The following is a 19,041-nucleotide window of genomic DNA, read 5'->3' on the forward strand; positions in this document are numbered from 1 at the left end:
AGTGTAATCACTGTAGGAAAACCTTTGTCCTACATTACAGGAAATGTTTATGGCACTACATTACAAGTATTTATTTGTATATAGTGTTGGACATTTCTGTTTTAGACTTATTTTGATCCGCATCTCTGCAATTAACCATAACATTTTTTTCCCCCACCACAAGCCTCATTGTATTGGTACTTGTTCTGTATCTTGTGCAAGCTGAAAGAAATTTAAATGTATGCTGAAAACATGGTCAATCTTTCCTTAACACCAAATAGCATAATTATGTTGTTTTGCCACTCATTCTTAAGGTTTAAAAGGTTAAGATACATTACTGAGAGCTACCTATTGATGTGCTGCTTATATATAGCCATTAAAATGTAGACATGTAATCATCACGCTCTGTCCCCTTGGTTATTTTTTTCAGCTGTGCGAGCAGATCGTATGCGAGGAGGACGCAACAAGTTTGGCCCAATGTACAAACGTGACCGAGCCCTCAAGCAACAAAAGAAGGCCTTGATTCGAGCCAACGGCCTGAAAATTGAAGCCATGAGCCAGGTGATGCAGGCGGTCCCTACAGACCTCACCATCTCATCAGCCATTCAGAACATTCACTCAGCTGCCTCCAAGGGCCTTCCACTGAGCCATCATTCTGGCCACCACACCAGTCACCACCATCACCACCACCATCATGCCACCGCCTTACCCCCGACAGACTATGACCGCAGCCCGTTCGTCACTTCGCCTGTCAGCATGGCAATGCCGCCGCATGCCAGCAGCTTGCAGGGCTACCAAACAGCCTATGGACACTTCCAAGGCAGCCGTACCATCAAGTCTGAGTACCCAGACCCGTACACCAGCTCCCCTGAGTCCATCATGGGTTATGCCTATGTCGATGCCTACCAGTCCGGCTCGCCACCTAGTTTCCCTCACTTGATCGTAGAGCTGCTCAAGTGTGAACCGGACGAGCCGCAGATTCAAGCAAAGATACTGGCCTACCTGCAGCAGGAGCAGGCCAGCCGGGGCAAGCATGAAAAGCTCAACACCTTTGGTCTCATGTGCAAGATGGCTGATCAAACACTCTTCTCCATCGTGGAGTGGGCTCGCAGCAGTATCTTCTTCCGAGAACTCAAGGTGCGTGTGCATGGTTCTTTCAGCATAAAGATTTACATTAAAAATGAATCCTTTTGCATAAATAATTTGTTGAAAATTTACAAACAAAATCTATGGACATCTCTTCAATTAATGTAGCATGCATTCTTCAAAGTTCTGGCATCAAGGGTCAAACACAATGCCCTCGAATCAAGTCTAATTTTTATATAGGCATACATTAAATGTTATAAAGGTCTTCACCGGCCCACAGTTAAAAGACCCAAGATGATATCCACTGACCTGAACACCCAAAAGAGAAAGGAAAAAAAACCCATAACCTCAATTAGGGTGTGTAGGTTTCACGTTTTACCAATGTCTATGTGAGCTTTATCTGAGTTGTCCAGTTCCCACTCAAATTCCCAAAACATGCACTGTGCTTCAGGTTTACACACTAAATAGTCCATAACTGTGTAGTTGTGGAACTCTTTGTCAATATGTGCCCTGTGATTGGCTGGTAACCGCTTCAGGCAGATCCTTACTCTAGTCAGGTGGGATAGACACAACTTTGACCCTTGTTAGGATAGGAATGGCAAATAAATTACTTTATTCCTGGAATTCCTTTTCACTCGTTCAACACCAATCTTCACAGGACTTGGGATGCATACACCCCTAATAACTGATCAGCAATTCAGCAGCCACTCATATTTTCCTCAAACATGACACATTTTGGCTATGGGCTATAATAACTTTAGGTCCTTTTTTATGAGGTTGTAGTCTGGCTGATTTATCTGCCCATGAGTGATTCTTCTGATCTGTCCCTGCAGTTTTTGTGATGTGCCACTGGTTAGCATATCGACTGAAGAGTGGCATTACGATACACGCACATGCGATCTGAAAATAGAACACGATTGACATGATCCCAAGTAGCTGAAATCTCTTTGTACTTTAAAAGTGCAATGACTTTTCCTTGGACGGGTTGCCATAAGAAACAACTTGATTTTTTTACAACCTACTAACAAACAAGGATTTTTTTTAGGAAGGAAAATGTTGTTTATTAATTAATCCCAAGGGATGCATTCATGCAAATTGGACTTCAAGGGACATCATTTTAACAATGACAGATATATCTGTTTTTCTCAGTATTAATTAGTCCACCAATTGACAAACTGCAATAGTTGTCTCTTACCCCCCAAAATGCAGCCTTATATGGTGAATTCTATCAAATATATTAATTCCCATTGGGACCCTCCAAAAACATTCTTATGGCCATCAAGCCACAACAATAGTTTTCCTAAAGACATGAAAATAATCTCAATAAGCAAAGTTACTCAGAAAGGCACTCTCCATATATTGTATAAAATAGCCAATATAAACAAGTACTTTAGCATAAATTAACAAAAGGAAAATTCCCTTTCTTTCAAACGGGATGAAACCTTGATAAGATCTATACTCGGCTTTTGTTGATCATTGGCTTAAGCCTGTTGGGTTTGGCACTGTATTGTGTTGCAGACTTGATATGAGTATTTTGTCTGTATTAGATTATGTATATGTTTCATAGAGGAGCCTGGTGAGTTATTCAAATCATCAATGTATTTACAGTATGAGCAAATAAATAAATGCATACTTGATTTATTTTACATGAAGCTAGGCTTCATTCTACGCTTAACCTTCAAAGATTCTACAGTGTACGTATATAGACTTTTCTGACATATTTACAGTATTAACTTCTTCGGAATAATGAATGGATAATACATTGTCTGGTAATCAATTCAATACAATGCGCAAAAAAGCCATGAAGCTATAGACAGGCCACTAAATGAGTTTAAAAGAATGTATTGTATGAATTAGGATCAGGCAAAATTATTTGTTGTAATAGCACTTCCATTGAATAGGGTTATAAAAATATATTCATACATAGATGCTGTCGTCAGTCCTGGCAAACAATCATCATGTGTATATACTTTTTCCGATGCATTGATTCAAAATAGAGCCCAAAGAAAGATTTCAAGTCCAGGAACCAGGTGGTGTTTTTTTCATTCTGAACAAAGGTTGAATGTTTTGAGTGACATTGGGTTTAATTTCATCAGTCTGTGCTTTTTATTTTTTATTTCAGTCGTCTGGCATTGTACATTGTTAGGGCACATGCATATTAATAAGCCAGTCATAAAATTGCCATTTTATTTTCAGGAGGTAAAATAATACATGTAATATAGTATATAAAATAGAACCAATTAAAAAGTCCTTGAAAGCACATGTTGACATTTTAGCATGCCATGTGTCGTGTCTGATTGGCTGGCCACCGATTCATGGTGTCCCCCACCTGGTGCCTGTAGTTAGCTGGGATAGGCTCCTGTACCCCGCATGGCCCTTGTGAGAATAAGACAAAATGAATGAATGTGTCGTGTCTGTTGACATTTTTTGGAGATTTGCATTTGCATTCACCTGAAATCATCGCTACTTCAGCAACACGCAAACACACACGCTCACATTCGCTTCACAGTCGTGTCACAAGGTGTGGCTATATCTAATTAATTGTGCTTTGTTCGTTAATTTACAGTAATCATTTTACACCGCTCTTTCCCATATACTTATCCCAAATTGAATTAGCACAACCATTTGTGCTTGTCCCTTCCATGATTAGTTTCGGAATGTAAAGTCTTTGTGTTCTTCTAATGACGACCATTTACTGAAGCATGATAGAAAATGAGCCAGGTGCCTATAATAAAAAACAGGGAATAATGTGAGTTTATTGGAGGACAATCCTATTCCTCTTTGCCCTCCTTGAACTACCCCCTCTTTGGGATATGAGAGGCATGATAATTTGGTAGATGGAGCTACACCTACTCTAATTATCCAAAAGAGCCATGTAAATTATGACAAATAGTGTGCATGCTTCCCACACCGTGTACAAGTTTGACTCATTAATGAATATGTAATTGATCACATCTCATTGTCAGTGGTTTAGAAGCGTATTTACACAATGGTTAGAGTGTTGCCAGCATATTAATGGTTCCTGCAGTGTTTTATGGCCCATTGTTTTGTTTGGCCTATTGTAGTTGCTAATTTTAAAATGTATTTTTGAAAAAAATATAGATTAGTCTGAATTTTCAATAGAATTTGTTTCAAGGTAAAATACAGGATAGAGAAAGTGTGTTTACATTTGGGATTATTCACTTTTTGGGGGGGATTGCTGGGGCTGCATTCGGGGCTGTCTTCGGGCGAAAGTTAGAGACTACACCCTAGACTGGTCGCCAGTCAGCTGTAGGGCACACAGAGAGACAAACGACCATCCGCACCCCCAATCATACCGCCGCCGGCGGGAATTGAGCTCACACCTGCCCGCATTGAAGTCGTAACCTGAATATTATGAAAGTAGAGACATTCATAAGTAGAGGTACAACTGTACATAAAAATATGCTGCAGATTAGAATTCAAATGTTTGTCATAGATGAAGAAGTTGTAGGAAACTTTATTTCTAATTCCATGTCCTGTTTTCACCCTTTCTCTCACACACACCGTCATACACTAAGATTCTCATGCGCAAGGCAGATTAAACTCTTACTATTATTAGCACAGTAAGAACAAAAGAATTTCTTTGGTAATCGAGCCAAGCTCAGGGGGTGTGTATGAAATGTCTGCCAAAACAAGTGTTTAAAGATTAAGTTTCTGTAAGTTTACCTCTGTCACGGGACTCGGACACATTTAGCCATTAGCAGAACCTTTTAAGATCCCTCCCCTGTTCTCTTTCAGTGTAGTAGACTACTCTGTCTATTTCCTATCAGGCGACATTAGTTGTACATTAAAAATATTTCACAGCCTATGATGAATGGGAAAATATTACAAAAAAATGTTTATACTGAAAAGATGATGATGAAGTTTGATTTTTAGGGTAAAACAAAGCTGCTATTCTGCTCTATGAATGGTTTCAGGGAGGATTGTTTCTGACTAAATGTGGCTTTGGCATCATGGTTGCTATCGTACAAATTATTATAGTGGAGCTAATGTTGTCCGTAGGTTGAAGGTTTGTAGCTGGGGTGATGGGCAAACAGGTCTGCATGAGTGGGCATGATGTTGAGGGACACATTTCTATGCAGTTTGCCTTAAATTAACATCATTACAGGCTTTGAGCTTCTGGATCTCAGTGTTTTTGTCTGTTTGTTTCTTTGTTTTTCCATTTTATTTGACTACTTTTCTTTTTCAAATATTTGACAATTGCATTATCAAAATATTCAAATTCAGCTTCATTGCAATTAGAATATTGTTGAATTTTGGTTTCAATCTTTGATAGAAAGGGGAAATAGTTTTGGCCTTCAACAGTTAGAATAGTCTTTTCATTTTGGCAAGCACAACTGGAGCTTTTATTAATTTTATACAGGATAAGTGTCACCAGAAGTAGATGGGTGTATAGCTTTACATCATTTTTAGTCATTTAATAAGAGAGGTTTTGACTATTTATAAGACTATATTGGATATTGATTTGAATGTATTCTTAATATTTTTAAAGATTCTTTCATAGTAAGGTCACACAAAAACAATTTATACAATTTATACAGTTATGTTCTAGTTTATCATGAGTGTGGATTGTAGCTGGTCCTTTTTTACGATCTCTGCTGTGGAAAAATTATGGGACGACTACCCCAATGCACACAACAATCACAATGACAGAGAAATTTTATCTGGGAGATCCACACTGTCGATGATTCATATGTTTGCACCTCACCTTCCTCACGCATTTCCCTTTTCAACACACTTCCTCGCTTGCATTTTCCTCTCCACACCTTTTAATGTAGAGGAGGAGTGTCTCTTTTAGCAATTACAAGTATTTTATGTACCTGGTCAACAAAATGTAGGCTATAGAAAAAATATGCGAAAATAAAAAAAATAAATAAAAAATTCCAAATATTCACATCTGATCATTAATTCCGATTTCATTTAAGAATCTGTTTCCCACTTTTATGTACTGTTTGTAAGTCTTATTATCTTAATTATCTTGTCTCTTATATGTAAAGATTTGACAGACATCATATGACGCAAACAATTCACTTTGTAAAAACATTTTGTCAACGTCTGACATTTCCAAATGTGACTTCACTGTTTGTGTTAGTGCCAGAGAGACTTCTTCTTTTTTTTTTTGATTGATCCACACGCTTCTTTTTCTATTTCTTTCTTGCTTGTATGCATCAGGAATTGCAAAAGCAGAGAGGAGGGCCATCAAGTTGAGAAAGAACTCTATTAGAAGTCTGGTTCCCTGGGAAAGCTCCCAGCTGAGATGGTACGGCCATATTGGATAAACAGATGGCCAGGGAGAAGAGTGAACAGGCAAATAGAACAGAGGTGCAACAAAGAGAGGAGATGATAGAGGACGCAAATAGAAACAGAATGCAGCGACAACACGGAAAATGAAAAAAGTCCAAGAGAAAAGAGAGACAAAAACAAAAGCATACACACATCCCACATATTCAATCATTCCTATAACTGAGCAAAAATTAATATTAAGGGGTTGTACTAGTTGAAGCTTGGGGATATTTACAACCAATGTCACACACATATGACCAGGTTCAAACCCTTATGGTGCAATGTCAATCTTGTCACAGAGGCTGACTGTACACCCACCACCACCTCTTCAAAAACCCAGCCCTGACATACCAAAAAAGTAATGGTGTTGGCAGCAATGGGCACTTCGCAGAGATTTGTAACTGTGGGCCTTGTCCACAGCCTTTGACTTACTACTTTGCAGGCTAACATGCACCCATGTAACACTAGATACTCAAATGCTAAGTGAGATGGTCGCTAGGATTTTTAGGATGAGATGAGATATAGGATTTAGAAAGGCAAAATGAATTGGGGCAAAGAACTGCGAAAAAGACAAAGAAACAGGCAAAAAAGGGGTGAGTGTGGGAGGGAAACAGACAGCAGGATAAATTATAAGAAGGCACTGTCATGGAAGGCTTGGATGAGCGGAAGAGGGAAATGAGGAAGGTGAAGGGAGAAGCAAAAGGGGGTTAAATAGGAAGATGAACAAGAGTCTGTGAGAGGCCGCGACCAAGGGCAGGAGGAGGGAGAGTGGTGAAGGACAGCAGGGAAGGGGGGTGAAAAGACGATCAGTAAATGGGGGTCCATGAGGGGGTGTCAAAAGGGGTGGGGGGACAGGTGGAAGGTTAATGGGCCTGGAGCGACTCCACCAGACGCTCACGCGCTTGATATACGGCGGCGGGGACAGTCGCTGGGCGTAGGCTTTCAAAGATATATTATTTCATTTGAGGAGCGGCACCATTCGGGATGACAACCCCCTCCACCCTTCCCAACAATCTAGCATTTGTCCAGTGATAAACGGCAGGCCCTTTTTGCCCCAACAAACACATGAACACTTATGTACAGTATCCCAGCAGCGCATACACACAAGCAGAGGAAAGTTGTCAAGATTCCACTGGATTGCAGAATTTTCTGCACTTCTCTCACTCTCCTTTCTTCCCCATGGCCCCTTCTTCTCAATCACTGGCTACTTGTAGGTTTTAGAGCTCTGTGTGTGATGCTATATTAGTTGCAACAATATCTCTTTGATCAGTCACACTGGGAAAGAACAGGAGTTTGAGCTTGGCATACTTACTGGATATAAAGGGGAGCAGGGTGTCTCTCTTCATTCATAAATAATAGACCACTAGGCAGGAGCTCAACATAGCTTTTTCATAAATACTTAAAAATAATCCTTGATACGTCAGTACCGGTATAAACAAGAATAAGTGGATATTAGGGTTTGTGTTGTTGGTGTGTTAGTATGCGGCCATTAGAGTGGGCTACAGGTGGATAATGGATGTTACCATTCTGTTTCCAGACTTGGAAGCATGTATGTGCATGTGTATGCAACATGACAAGATGGCAATCACAGCCTTGTGTGGTTCCTAATGTCCTCTGGGTTTTAAGTGCCCACAGTGTCTTAAGTGTGGACAACCGAAAAGTGAACTTCCTCTTGGGTTCCCTAGATGGTTGTAGACTTAACTTTAAGACACAACCTTCCTAAATACTGTAATGGTCCCTTAGGTCCAACCACAGGGGACTGCTGGGGGCCGGAAGGAAGAACAGGGAACTTGTTAAAAGGAAAGATTTAGGTTGGCCTCTCCCAGAGGACACAACAGGAGCAAAGTCTGTTCATCTACTTGTTGCTTTGATGAAGGATGAAAGTCAGTCATTAAAAGTATACTGAGATCCGCTAAATGACTAAACCTGACAGTCCAACTCTTAGGAAGAGCAGGTGCAGTGTAAACACATGTATCCGTTAAATAAGGTTTGTTAAAATGTGTGGTTTTATTAGTTTAAACTGAGACACTTATTGAATTCCAATCTAAAGCTATGATTACGACTATAGTAATTGTTTATGGGGCATGCGTACAGCTTTTTAAAATATTGCACCAACTGAATTTAGGGAAATGCATTTTTAAACTTCCATCCATCCCCTGCCTTTTCTTCAATTTAGCCCCCTTCTAGAAGTGCTGCTAATGAAGTGACACAAGAAAAACTAAAAATGCCTCCACCTGCAGTACTTTTTCATTTTCAAGCACGTTAACACAGCCTGATTCACATTTGTGAGCACTCTGGCTGTTCTGCGAGAGAAAGCAGGTCGTGTTTAAGTCTTGTTTGGGGACGATCAGGGTAAAAGCCTTTTTTATTGGCAGGTCATCCTGCTTGTTAATGTGGTGGCACAGGTGACGAGACAGCACAGTTACAGTCCTGCACACTTGTTTTCATAAGTTGACAGTCAAATCAGTAGGATTAGGAAGGGAGCAGTTGAAAGATCAAATTAAAGTAAAAAAAAAAATGGCTTACCAACCTGGATTTGAGGATTCAGATCCAGCAAAATAATTAAACACTTCAGCCACTGTATCAAAGTCATAATATTACTTTCTCCTTTGTTTTTGTTGTGGTTAATATACTGTATTTTTATCTTTATTGAGCGTTATCTGAAATGCTGCAAGCCAAGTTTTCCAATTTACACAGCTGTGCTTATTTCTCCAAATATTTCAACGCAAATTACTTAAAAAGTATTTTAATTAAAATGGCATTTTTAGCACCTTATAGATTGCTATCTATCGATTAGAATTTGTACACTTGTGTTGACTTTGTAGGGCAGGTTAAAACTAAATAATGCCATTTTATTTGCCAACGTTTTTCAGGTTTTGTGGAGTTGTGAAAACACATACAGAATATGTGGGCATTGCATTTTGGTAGGTTAGGTAGAGTATGGTATGAGGGTGGCCGTCCGTGGTCAAAGAAACTACAAAGGCACTGGCGGCAAGGCAGCACTTTGCCTCGAAATAGCCTACAGCTATAAGGTTTCCCGGAGGTCAGAGGGGCCGAGGTGTGGCTGCTGTAGCTTTATGTTGACCCTCAACCTCTAAACTAAACACAACACTCATAACTATGCAAACCTGTCAGCTAATCTATCCTCCTCTGTTTTTTTTTTTTTTTTTGCATCTGTGTTGCGCTCATTAATCTAAGCCTTGAATTCTGGACTTCTAGAAGCAATAAAAAATGCTTCAAATTCATCCATTCTTTCATCAATTATTATTAAGAGGATGACATGGGTGCTGGATCATATCCAAGCTAACTATGTGCACTAGGAATGACACATACTAAATTGGTTGCCACAATGACCCAGCAACCATTCACTCCCGCACAATCATACCTAGGGACAATTTGGAGTTGCCAGACAAAACCCACACGGGAAAGTCGGAATGCAGGATAGAAACCTTTAATCCCAGAACTGTGGGACCAATGCATTAAGATTTATACGTTTTTCGGAAATTTTATGTAGTTGTATTTACATTTTGTCAAAATGTCAAATCCCATAATTATAAACAGACCAATTTTAACTTCTGCTCACAATACAATATAGTTAAATGCGTTCACAAAGAATTACAATGGTGGCACATGTAGGTGTGTAATATACCTGGTTATTTGCTGTCTGCCTAAATTGACCAGTAAAGTGAATGACTGAAGAAATAAATACTTTGCACCTAAAGTGTCTTCTGTTCCAATGTTGCATGGTAACAATTATGTGGCTGTAATCCAGCCTACCAAGAGGTTGTGCCTGTCTCTGCTTCTTTCGTCACTGAGCTGTCAACAGTTGTCCTCCGATGTCTATTTTTGATGCTTATTTGGTGCTTGTCTATTCTTGAAAGAGAGCGGACACTTTCGGGCATGTGTGAGTGTGCGTGAGTCTGTGTTCAAACAGTATGTGTTGTTTTGGGGTCAGTCCAGGAGACAATGCATTCAAGACGTTTGACTACTCGTATAACAACTAGTGATTTAATTGACACATTTCAAAAAGGTACATATTACTCTTGTGGTCTTGTTGCGATGAACGGCCAGTGAAGGGACCTCGTACCAAACAAGCATAGAGAAAAACAGTCTGCTCTTTGCTGGCAGCCCAGCAAACTAGGACAAAGACACCTGTTCCTTGGCCTAATGTTTAGCATTCCTTTCTCTGTTGCTTTTAATTTCCTTCTTGCTTTCCTCACTTCTTTAATACTACATCATACCATTTTATGAGTCTCACATCATTCAGTTGTCCTGTCAATCTTTATTTTCACCCAAAATGCCATAGTGGCAACCTTGGCATGAGATTTGGATAAATGATTCCATACAGGCAAACTAAAAGTACAGCCCTAATAGCAGGTTTTACAGCTGTTCCACGTTCTTTTAAGGTTGTCTAAGAGGGGCATTAAAAACAAATCTTTTCCAGCAAGGTGAAACTGATGCAATAAATCTAATGTGCTGAAATTGGAATTTCGGAGTTAAGTGTTGAGAGCACAATTTAGACGACAGAAATGAACCAGAGATGCTAAACAAAAACAAAAGAGTAGAGAAAATCACTTTAAAGTAGTGAACTGTTGTCTTAATATCCCTCAGGCCTTTTAACTCCACATGTTGCTTTGACAGCACTGTTGAGTAGAAAGACGCCTATGCTCTACTCTAATACAGATGCATTTGTGTCAGTGTCTGTCAGAAGACATAAGCTGTTGCAATTTAGGGAGGCCTCCATCTGTTCGAATGTCTTGTGATTTAGAGACCTTGTCCTTCCACAGCAGGAAGTATAAAAATCATTAATGAGCTTATTCACGTTTTTAGTTTGCCCATCAAATGCTGGAGTCCCTGGAGTTGAGCCACAAGCAGTTCCACACACATTTACTCGTGCCTCCAAAATATCAAAATAAGGGAACCCAACCAGAAAGCATTGCAGTATTATTTTTCAATCTGCATCTTGAAACAACTTTCTATAGCTATTTTTAGCCTTTAACATGTAAGCTTAAAAACTGTGATTCTAACCTTTTTAATATAAAACTGATAGTTGAAAATCAGATAAGGGAGCAATTTCTAGCAGAACATTAGAATGCATAGATTTGAACCTTTTTTTGTCAGCGTTAGAATTTCTTTGACCACCTAAACAAAGATACAGGAGCTATGGTACTGAAAACAGATGGTGAAAGGGTGCAAATACCATATTTCTACAAGCATAGGTACATATATTAGTCAACTTTCAAACAGCAGTGAGATTTTTGACATCTTCAAACCTTGAAAAATTAATGAATTTAAAATAGTTAATTTCCCTTTCTTCTGTGAGAATGGGTTTTAAAATTATGGCAATAGAACCACATTTTCTCTAAAGCAAATGATTTTTTTAAGGTACTCTATAGTTCATCTAGAAATTTTCCACCACCACATACTTTGGGTTAAAGGATTAAGGCCTTTTTTGCATCCTTGGTTATATATGTCCGGGATTTCGCTTGAGTGGGAGTGTAAAGATGTTCTGTCTCTTCTGTTTGGAATATTACAAAAGAACATAGGAGATGAAGCATTTATCCTGTTGTTTCTGTCGTCTCCTCTTAATCTGGACTGGACACACATAACAACCATCCAAACATTATGGGGTCATTTTCTATTGTCTGTCAATGGGCCTCTGCTAACCCTCTCAAATTTGACAAACTGACCCATGCAAAAAAATTGTGCACCATGTCATGCGTGGGACCGACCACACACCTTCCCGGACTCATAAAACACTACAATATACAATAAATCGCAGCATTATTATATCCAAAAAAATGATTGCTCAGTGTGAAAACACGATGGCTGAGGCTTAATGCTCATCGGCCGGTAGATTAAACTGTGGATGCTCTTGGGGATCTGAGGCTTCTCGATCAATAGGATTCACATGGTCAGTAGAATCTAGTGTAGTTTTTCTTTTGTTTGTATATGGCTGTAAGTGTCTTCCCAGCTTGCGTGCATGTGCATTTAAGTGAAGTAAGAGGTTACTTTTGGGAGAAGCATATCCCTAGGCTCCGTGTGTATTAGTGGTCTAATGTTCATGTGAATAATTGATTAGGTTTTCTATGTTTTCTTGATAATTAGTTGATCTTGTCTTAGCTCTAAGCCTTGTTATTTCTTGTATGTTGAGTTGTGTGTGTGTGTGTCTGGTGTGGTCTATTATCTCAAGGTATCCTAAAAATTGGTAAGAAAAAATACCACTTGAATATTTAGTCATAAAACTCACTCAGATTTTTATTTAATGATTAACTTTCTATCACTGCAGACTGGCCAATGTATGTTATTATTGACCGTGTATTTGGGTTGGAAATAGTCTTTTGATTTGGTAACCGTGGCTACTGATCTGCCTACTTAAAAAAGCTTCCAAGGCAAATATGAAAGATTTCTAAGACAAGGTGTTAGCATCTATAATTCAAGTTAGTTATTACCATATTTGTTAAGTTCACTTGCTTTTGTATCTCCAGATATCATTCTTTGTTATTTACAAATGCATTTCAGCTTAATAAATAGGACAAAGTGAGTGAAGGATTAAAAGCTCATGAGTGAGAATGTCAGGATGTGTGGAGAAATGAGGTGAAGTGAACGTGCCTAATCGAAAGAGACCCTGTCGTATTCAGGATCAAAGGTCACTTTGCAGAGTCAATTAGTGCAGTCACCGTGGGAAATGGTCAATTCCAGGGCCACGCCATTATCTCTCAGACATTGGTGAACAAAGACTGGCATGCTCAGACAAATATGCTATTCAGCATTGGCACAAAATGAAAGAATGTAGATACACAGGAACCTCTATATTTTTATTGACTTTTTTAATGTTTTCATGATAAAGTTAGCCTTCTTTCTCAGTATATTCTCATTAATATTATAATTCTTTTCATCTGAAAACCACCACCACCACCTTTTCCCCTATGCACCCCCTACGCCACCTGCACGTTTTCCCAGTTTTCTTATCACTCAAACAGCATTCGGTTCGAAGACCAAATGGACTGTATGCCATGATAAACAAGGGTATGTTTAGGGAAATTTAGGACACAGGCTTGAGGCCACTTCAATAGTAATCTTTGCTGCTTTTCATCAACACTATGGCTTTTCTTCCCAGGAAAGTAGAACTGCATTTGTGTCTTTGAAAAACCACATAACACAATTGGTTACTTAAATAGGTGCCAAAACGGACTATAAGAATAGTAGAAACCAAGCAAAAAACAAAAATATTGTAAGCATGAACAAGGTACAAACTATTTTGTTTTTATTTTTATTAACGCATAATGAAAAGCATCCTTTGTTCCAATAACCATCTTAGTTTAAGTGAGCGCCTGGAATGGCTTAATTAATTGGCCAAACTGGAAGTGAGCACGCGTGCACGACATAATTAAGCTTTTTTTTTTAACACTAAGAACAACAGGCGCCATTTCAAGGGGAATTTGTGTGTGTTCCCCGGTGAATACTAGGACTGTTTGGCTCAAAGTGAAAAGATGGTAAGATAGGACAGTCCTAAAGGATGAGCAGCTCTTACAGTATCATTGAAGTCAGCTTCAAACTTCACTTGCAGGTGTCCAAGACAGCATTGATTCCCATCCAAAAGAGAGAAAAAAATGCTGCTCGTGTCCGTGCGAATTAAAGACAGATTAGATCTTGCTCTTTAAATGCTACCCCTACCCAGAATAGAAGAAATAGCATGAATCTCTCCATTCATTAACATCCACAGAAGGAGATTGCATTACGCTCTTCATTAGTCAACATCAAAAGTGAAAGTACTTATTAAAAATCAAATCCAGCTGTGTACACTCGTTAAAAGTCGCCGCACCGTACCCCGCTTAACAATGCTCGTGGCACGATACCAAGACCCAGGCACAAGAAAGGGGGTTGGGTACTACCACCCCGGACTGTTTTGACTTTGCACCCCATGATAATTGCTCCACTCTTGGCAGGGGGCTATGAATAAACATGACGTTTGTAAGTGAGTATTTGAATCTGCCAATTTTAATTTAGATCCACATAGCAATGTCTGCTCCGAATCACCATTTTTATTCTTGCAATTTCCCCTCACATATTTTCCCATTCTGCATTTTCCAGTTAGGTTTATTCCCTCTCTCACTCCCTCTTCATTCTTTTTCTACATCTTGAAATCCCATTAATCCTAGCTAGTGGTTTGAACAAAACCTATGGGCTACGCGATTGATTTGAGTATTGATTCCACTCAGCTGAACGATCATCAAGGTGGTAAATTGGTTTCTTGGAGGATATATATTTTTCATTGCTAGGCCATGAATAAAGAAGCCCCTGTTTGGATTTTCAAACATCCTACTCTGGTGATGTTTGTCGACTAAGCCTGAGAAAGAAATGCAGACAGTTTGGGTTTTGATGTCAGCTTTTTTTCCAGGTACATGAATCTACTATGTAAAAACAGAAGCTAAATCATTTTGTTTAGTATATTCCAAAAGCAAACACACATTTGACATTGGACAATATTATTTACTGACATCCTAATCAACATAATGACTACATCAGATTAATACCCATTTTGTACTGAGCTCCTCAAGTCACGATTCTGCCAAAGAATGTAATGCATTTTATAGATCTATTTATTATTCTATAATAGTTTTTTTTATTGATTATCACATTTTAGGTGATCATCATTCCCATTAAAAAAACTTTTTAAAAAACTACAAAGGACTGGCTGGTATTCCTAGATGCTACATCAACTTACAACAACTATCTCAATATTTCACCAGTCATTTCAACAATGGCAGGGAATATAATTGACGTTAGTCGCCGTCAATGACAGCGAATACGTTAATGACTTATAACGTAGAAGTTCAACACTTACTAAAGGAGGTAATCATGAGTCACACTGTGATTGCCGGCATTTGGTTTATGACAGTCAGAGCCTTATATACCTGTCTGAATTTTCCATCCTTCTGAGATAAGGTTTAAGCAACTGAAAAAGAGTTAGAACCTTAATTGCAGTCATCGAACAAACTGCTATTTGAACTTTGCGTTTTATGATTTGCTTAAATCGAAAATGAGTGATGTATTATAATCAGTAACTGGCAAACAGCCACTCGTTTACTCTACAATGATAAAGTATATAACTTGCCTGCATAAAAATACAAAACAGTGTCTGATGCCGTTTCAAAGAGTTCATATGATGTTCACGTTCAAACAGTAAAGCTTGTAAGATCAGGCGCCATGAATGTTGCTACTTTGACAGAGTAAAAGGAAGAGCTTGTCAGGGAAACAGTTTGTGTCACTGGTGCTCTAAAGGTCAGCCAACCGAACCCCAACCCCTGTGCCGCCCTCATGTCTGTCTGTCACCAATCTCCTTCACCCAGACGGGTGTCCCCTGCCTCTGTCTAGGCTGCTATCACCCACCGCCATACCCTCCCTTTGATGACCCAGGCTTCTTGTCAGAAAGTTGCTTTCAGGCAGGCAGCAAGGACTATCCTTTGATGAGGACCCTAACACTTGCTAAAAACGGTGCTGACAAGTAGTGGTAGCGGTGGTGGTATTGAGCGGGGTGGCGTTTGAAGATCTTGGGCCTTGCATGTACCCATCACTCTACACACGCACACATTTATACTAGCTTCCAGGGTCTTTCGATTCAGAGGGCAGAGATGGGAGGCACACAGTGAATGGCTGAAAGAAACCCATCCTTTGAAGGACTGTGCTCTCTGACGATTTTAATGAAGTCATTTGAATTTTGATTTCATGCATAACTGGATATCCCTCCAAAGTTGTACCATGTAGTACACTGCAATAGATATGCGGAAAGGAGTGATGTGTAGAGATCTGAAAACTGATAAACACTCTCTCTATCTATCTATCTACCTATTTATCTATCTATCTATCTCTATCAGCCGTAAAAGTATTCTTCAATTTAAAAAAAAAGTACTAGTCAACAATCACATGTAAAAGAATACATTCCTTGTCACACCACCCATGCTTTCAGCTACTATTATGGCCAACTTTTAACATCGATCCACATTCCTATTATTATCGCAGTCATGACACTGATGATTAACACCAAATTCTCACAAAGTCAAAGCCACGGACTAACTCAACAAAACAAAGTTACTCAGAAGGATACATTATTTCTTTCCCGTAACTTAGTGCAATGTTTGTTGATGCCAGAGAAAAAAAGATATTTTCCTCATTCCTTTTTTCCCCCAAAGCGATCTTTTTGTTTGAGTCTTTCAATTGGGGAGTAATGATTAACATGAACGGGCCATGGGAAGAGGCTGGCTGTTACAAAGGAAGATTTTGTTTTGGTGCACTGTTTGACCTGACCTGCTTCTATAGCTCACCTGGCAGGTCCATGGGAGCCAGCGGCTGCCAATTGAACAGGTGTGAATGTTTGTGTCTTAATCATTGGAGCCAGTGGGATTACTCAGAAACTGTTGACAAGGCAAACAGAAAAACCTGTATCAAAACCTCTTAAACACACACAAACTAAGCAAAATGAATGTGGAAAGATTCACATGAGAACATTTTGGAGAATGTGGTAGGGAGTTTTGAGCAAGATTAAAAATATATATATATATGGTTCAAAAGTAATGAATATCAATGTACCTATAAAACCTATGCATATACCCTAACAGAGGGTTGTCAAAACTATTCCACAAAAGGCCACCTCCAGTTGCAACTGACCCAGCACTGACAGGTATACACAGGGCTGCTGTGGGTCGTGGTTTTTGTTCCAACTGATCAAGAAGAGGCAATTAAAACCAATGAGGTTTCTCCTAAAATATGGAGCACCTGACGACAATCAAACGATTACACTTGTATGGTAATAGATTGGTGAAAAAGTGTCACCTAGTTTGGTTTGAAAGAAAAATCATGCAACTACTGCAACCCTTTGTCAAATAGTTTGGAGTCAACTGTTTATTGTTTTGTTTTTGTTTTTTTTCTTTCAAAGTATGGTGATATTGGTGATGAATCATGTTTCCCCTCCCCAACCAGGTTGATGACCAGATGAAACTTCTCCAAAACTGCTGGAGTGAACTTTTAATCCTCGACCATGTCTTTAGGCAAGTGGTGCATGCCAAGGAAGGCTCCATTTTATTGGTCACTGGCCAGCAGGTGAGTACTAACCAGAGCACCAACAGCTTTTAGTTTCTTTTACACTGATTTGATAGTTGAAAGAAATCGCATTTAAAAATTGGCTACATTTTAAATAGATGGTGGTGGATGGTGTGGATATAGTTTAAACAGGTTGCAGTTATAAGGATAAGAAATTGGCCATCATTACGTTGCAGGATAACAGTTTAGTATACATTTTGGTCAATGTTATTTTGCGATTACAGGAGATATGCCTTGAATGAGTTCATTATCTCCAATTATTCTCTTCCACATAAGAAATTACGGCACTACAATGTCACTTGAGAGGATTGCAATGCAGCAGAATATATTGCCAATGACGCTGACCCACACACATTCAAAATTTGGAATTGAAGGCTTTTATTGTTATTATACAAGTATAATGAGATTTAAAGTAATCATGTTTGCACCAAGTTCACTCTCAATGTGTGCTTACATCTCCTCATAGATTTGAATTTCAGGTTTGGTTAAAATAACTAAGAAAATATTTATCTTGACAAATTTTGGCCATTCCAAACAAAGAGTTTTTGATAATCAGAAATTCTACTAAACTGTAGATTCATTATGTATATAATGGTGTTATGCATTTGATTTGTGCATGTTAAGCACATTTTCAGATATGTGTCTTTTCTCCATCTCTGGTTACTTTCATTTTTTTTTTTTTTAGCTCAAAACAAAGTGAATATGAATGTAACGTCATTCTCAGGGTCGCCAACACAGAGGCTTACACTTGTGTTTTCCACGGAGACTCGTTCTTTTTCCTGTCATGGGCTCAAACATGAAACGGAGCTTATTAAAATGCATTCATAGATAAAATGACAAATGGGCTGAGCGGTTGAAAGCTTAGGCAAGGCCTTGCAGCAACTTTCCAATGTGATGACGCTGATGTTTTGACAGCACAATACTGCTGGTGTCCATGAAATTTTAAATGGGGGGAAAAAAGTAAAAATCTATAACCAGTTGCATCTTATTTGCTTGCAAAGCACTGGTAACAAACGCAACCATGCTTCAAACCAGCCTTCCATTCATTGGTTTTCAGGATTTAATTCCATAGGTTTATTTATATTTACCCAGCATGCCTCTACAAGAGGAATAATAAAGTAGGATTGATTGATATGCAGGTCACTGGGGTTAGTGCTAGCTCTGCTATAGTGGCCTTATAGTGTTTTCCCCTCCCTTTGTACTTCAGGCCAGGAGGCAATAACCTAAGGCATCACCATCAACAGTCCAATCCTTCAATGAAGTTATTTCATGCACAGTTGATTTTATGTAAATTGATTGACACTTTGGAAAGGGGGCAGTGTCTGCTTCTCGAATGAGCCATAATTCTCACCTTTATGAATGGGGAAAAAGAAAAGGGCATACAAATCCAGTTCGGAAAAGAATGGGGGAGTAAACGTACACGTAGGGAATTGAGCAAATACACTATTAGAAAATTACTACATCATTGTGTTTAGCGGTAAGATGACTTGTGGAGTTTTTCCTTTGAACCTGGTCTTTTACAGTCTTAAGCTACCATACCTGTTTGTTTGAGTACCGTAGAGTCTACTATGT

The 19,041-nt window shown here is 39.0% G+C and overlaps 1 protein-coding gene across 1 annotated transcript in view; it reads left to right on the forward strand.

The window, feature by feature from the left end:
* nr5a2 (nuclear receptor subfamily 5, group A, member 2) overlaps window positions 1-19,041 on the forward strand; it is an 80,210-nt gene that overhangs the window by 41,419 nt on the left and 19,750 nt on the right. Inside the window, exons 8-9 of the mRNA XM_077717488.1 lie at window positions 410-1,116; window positions 17,350-17,469. Coding sequence (XP_077573614.1) covers window positions 410-1,116; window positions 17,350-17,469 — 827 coding nt within the window. The remainder of the gene's footprint in view (window positions 1-409; window positions 1,117-17,349; window positions 17,470-19,041) is intronic.

This window comes from Stigmatopora nigra, chromosome 5, assembly GCF_051989575.1.
Source record: "Stigmatopora nigra isolate UIUO_SnigA chromosome 5, RoL_Snig_1.1, whole genome shotgun sequence".
Taxonomy (NCBI): Eukaryota; Metazoa; Chordata; class Actinopteri; order Syngnathiformes; family Syngnathidae; genus Stigmatopora; species Stigmatopora nigra.